Source organism: Solanum stenotomum, unplaced genomic scaffold, assembly GCF_019186545.1.
Source record: "Solanum stenotomum isolate F172 unplaced genomic scaffold, ASM1918654v1 scaffold18559, whole genome shotgun sequence".
NCBI classification, from domain to species: domain Eukaryota; kingdom Viridiplantae; phylum Streptophyta; class Magnoliopsida; order Solanales; family Solanaceae; genus Solanum; species Solanum stenotomum.
Genome location: NW_026025100.1, coordinates 3124 through 7233, shown reverse-complemented (window position 1 = coordinate 7233; position 4110 = coordinate 3124). Strand labels below are relative to the sequence as shown.

Below are 4110 nucleotides of genomic sequence, written 5' to 3'. Positions count from 1 at the left end.
AGTATTTTCTTTTTGGAACCCTTTTTCTTTCCTAAATTTTGTTTGATTTTCTTGTGCTACCTTATTATACTTAATTTATTATAGGAAGACATGATATAATTATCAATTGCATCTTATTTCTATTTTTTTTCTTGATTTATAAAGTGCTCCTAAACATTGTCGATGAAATTAACATATATCAAAACTAGGTAATGGCATTAATTATATTTTGTGAAACAAATACTTAAATACTTCACACACGGACCATATTGTCGACATGACCAAATTGTAAACGAAAAGAAACCTAGCTACATAATGATATGTATACTTAACAGTTAAGTTAAAATATATATACTAATTAATTTATAATAACTTAGCCTATATGTAAGGCATTTATGTCTTAATAGTCTAGTCCTTCTCCGAATTTTGCATATGACGAAAACTTAATGTATCGAGTCTTATTATGTTTGTTATTTCTAAAAAATTTTCTTTATTAAACAATTTGGTCACTTGTACAAGAAGCACAACTTAATTAGATCGTGGGCCGCAAGAAAATAGGGGAGGGCCCTCCATAGATTATGCATTTTTCAAAGGAGACCCAAAGGCGGTTTATGGAAATATCCATGTAAGTGCTTAACTAAACTTCATCAACTTGATTACGAGGTGTATTAGTACTTATATAATATGATTAACTTCCAGGGGATTATTACTACTTCACTCAAAAACACAATCACAAAGTATTGATATTTTTGTCCTTTTATTGTTCATCATTGTTATTACACACATTTTCAATCAAACATGTTTGAAAAAAACTTGCATTACCTATTCATGAACAAAATCACAACTGACTTGTCAAAAGAAATTGAATCCTCCAACAAAAAAAGATGGCACGTAGCTTTTGCGATTGATGCAGTTCAACACCACCCTTTTTTCTCAGGTATTGATCAGTCAAGTCTAGCTAAGCTTGTCAAAGATAAAAACTTTGACGAACTTGCTAACATTGGAGGTGTACAAGGTGTTGCTGCTTCTCTCAAAAGTGATACAACTAATGGTGTAAGCGGAGATCCAGAAGACGTTGCACGTAGACATGAGGCTTTTGGAAGCAACACGTATCGTAAGGCACCTACTAAGAGTTTCTTCGTGTTTGTTTGGGAATCATTCAAGGATCCTACCATCATCATACTTTTGCTCTGTGCTGCTCTGTCTCTTGGATTTGGAATTAAGGAGCATGGACTGAAAGAAGGATGGTATGATGGAGGGAGTATTTATGTCGCTGTGTTTCTTGTCATTGCTGTTTCGTCTATTAGTAATTTCAGACAAAACAGACAGTTTGATAAGCTTTCCAAGGTGAGCAAGAATATTCCAGTTGAAGCTGTTAGAAAGGGGAGGCACCAGCAGATATCGATATTTGAAATTGTTGTTGGAGATGTCATTTGCTTGAAGATTGGAGATCAAGTCCCTGCTGATGGGATTTTGGTAGAAGGCCATTCTTTACAAGTGGATGAATCTAGCATGACTGGAGAGAGTGATCATGTAGAGATTAACCTTACCCGAAATCCATTCTTGATATCTGGCACGAAGGTAGTCGATGGCTATGGCATGATGCTTGTGACATCGGTTGGAATGAACACGACCTGGGGTGAAATGATGAGCCAAATCAGCAGTGATTCTAATGAGCAAACCCCTCTCCAAGAGCGACTCAACAAGCTTACATCATCGATTAGTAAAGTTGGGTTGCTAGTTGCTTTCTTAGTTCTTGTTGTCCTATTGGTTAGGTACTTTACTAGCACCACAAAAGATGAGAATGGTAAAAAAGAATTCAATGGGAACAAGACATCATCCGATGATGTGATCAATGCTGTGGTGGGAATTGTTGCTGCTGCTGTTACCATTGTTGTTGTCGCGATTCCTGAAGCCTTGCCTTTAGCGGTTACACTTACTCTGGCTTATTCCATGAAGAGAATGATGGCTGATCAGGCAATGGTTAGGAAGNACAAAGTTTTTCTTAGGCAAACAGCACGTGAAAGCGGAAAGTCATACAACAATTTCAGCCAAAGTTCTTGAATTATTACATCAAGGTGTTGGATTAAACACTACAGGTAGTGTTTTCAAGTCCACTGATTCATGTTCCAGCTTCGAGTTCTCAGGCAGCCCTACTGAAAAAGCTGTTCTTTTGTGGGCTGTTACGGAACTGAACATGGATATGGATCAAATGAAAAGAAATTTCAACATTCTACATGTGGAAGCTTTCAATTCGGAGAAAAAGAAGAGCGGTGTCCTGATCAAGAACATTACAGATGGCACAATTCATGCACATTGGAAAGGTGCAGCTGAAATGATTTCAAGAATGTGCTCCCACTACTATGATCTAGAAGGGAACATAAAACCTCTCGACCAATCAGACAAGGAAGAATGTGATAGGATAATTGAAGGAATGGCTGCCAGTAGCCTTCGATGCATCGCATTTGCTCACAAGCAAGTGATAAAAGCTGAGCAGGAGGATCATGAGCATATTCATGGAAATGTTCCAGACAACTCTATCATTCTTTTGGGCATTGTTGGCCTAAAAGATCCATGTCGACCTGGCGTGAAGAAAGCTGTGGAAGCTTGCCAAAATGCTGGTGTGAACATCAAGATGATTACTGGTGACAATGTGTTCACTGCAAAAGCCATAGCAACAGAATGTGGGATTCTCCATCCTAATCAGGAAGTAGATGAAGGAGCAGTCATAGAAGGTGAAGAATTTCGCAACCTAACAGATGAAGTACGGATGGAGAGAGTGGAGAAGATACACGTGATGGCAAGATCATCCCCTTTTGACAAACTTCTAATGGTGCAGTGCTTGAGAAAGAAAGGTCATGTGGTCGCGGTCACAGGTGATGGAATGAACGATGCCCCAGCTTTAAAGGAAGCAGATATAGGACTTTCTATGGGGATTCATGGCACTGAAGTGGCTAAAGAGAGTTCTGATATTGTCATCTTGGATGATAACTTTGCTTCAGTTACCACAGTTTTGAAATGGGGAAGGTGTGTCTATAACAACATCCAGAAATTCATCCAATTTCAGCTCACAGTAAACGTGGCTGTGCTCGTGATCAATTTTGTAGCAGCTATTTCATCTGGTGAGGTTCCACTCACAGCAGTACAATTGCTATGGGTAAATTTGTTCATGGACACATTAGGGGCATTAGCACTCGCGACAGAGAAGCCAACCAAGGAACTCATGAAGAAGAAACCAGTCAGTTGGACTGCACCACTTATCACCAATGTTATGTGGAGGAATCTAATGGCTCAGGCCTTATATCAGATTGCCGTTTTATTGACGTTACAATTCAAAGGAGAGTCAATCTTCGGTGTCAACAAGAAGGTAAACGATACATTGATTTTCAATACGTTTGTTCTTTGTCAAGTGTTCAATGAATTCAACTCGCGAAACCTGGAGAAGAAGAATGTCTTTAAGGGAATACACAAGAACAAGTTGTTCATGGCGATCATCGGAATAACATTGGTTCTCCAAGTGGTGATAGTGGAGTTTCTGAAGAAGTTTGCAAATACAGAGAGGCTGAATTGGGGGCAATGGGGAATTTGCATTGGATTTGCAGCTGCATCTTGGCCAATTGGTTGTCTTGTCAAGTGCATAAATGTCCCAGAGAGACCATTCTTTAGTTATCTAAGGTTGAATTACTTGAAAGCCTTGTTTAAATGAGTAGATTTAAGTGTTATCTATGTTTTTTGCATAAGCTAGTTAGTATCTGTTTTGATTAATTGATTTATGTTACATTCCATTAGTTATATTAAAAACCATAGTGTACTTTGTTTATGATTGTCAACATACTTGAGCTGATAATATGTTCAAAAACTTGAAGCTTTAGACTGGCATTTGCAATTTCTTTAAACACCTTCTACCTAATATCAGATCTCTCCTCTAACACGAGTCCTAGTCTTGGCGCGTTGGATGCTCTTTAACCTCCCCACAATGATGGCTCTGCTGTCTTGGCCCTTGGGGAGCGTTGAAGCTTGCTTCTTGCTTCTTCGGAAGACTTTGAGGGTCTACTTCCTAGCTAGCTTCGGTTGTGTGATTTGCACTTCTAATTGGTTCTATCCATCCATGATCATGATGAATGGACTATG

The 4110-nt window shown here is 38.7% G+C and overlaps 1 protein-coding gene across 1 annotated transcript; it reads left to right on the top strand.

Moving 5' to 3' along the window:
- Positions 1-777: 777 nt before the first annotated feature.
- On the top strand, positions 778-3801 carry LOC125850675 (putative calcium-transporting ATPase 13, plasma membrane-type). Its single transcript, XM_049530530.1, has 2 exons — positions 778-2035; positions 2079-3801. Exons 1-2 carry the CDS (start codon positions 778-780, stop codon positions 3683-3685), a joined length of 2865 nt encoding a protein of 954 aa, XP_049386487.1. The 3' UTR covers positions 3686-3801.
- Positions 3802-4110: the final 309 nt, after the last annotated feature.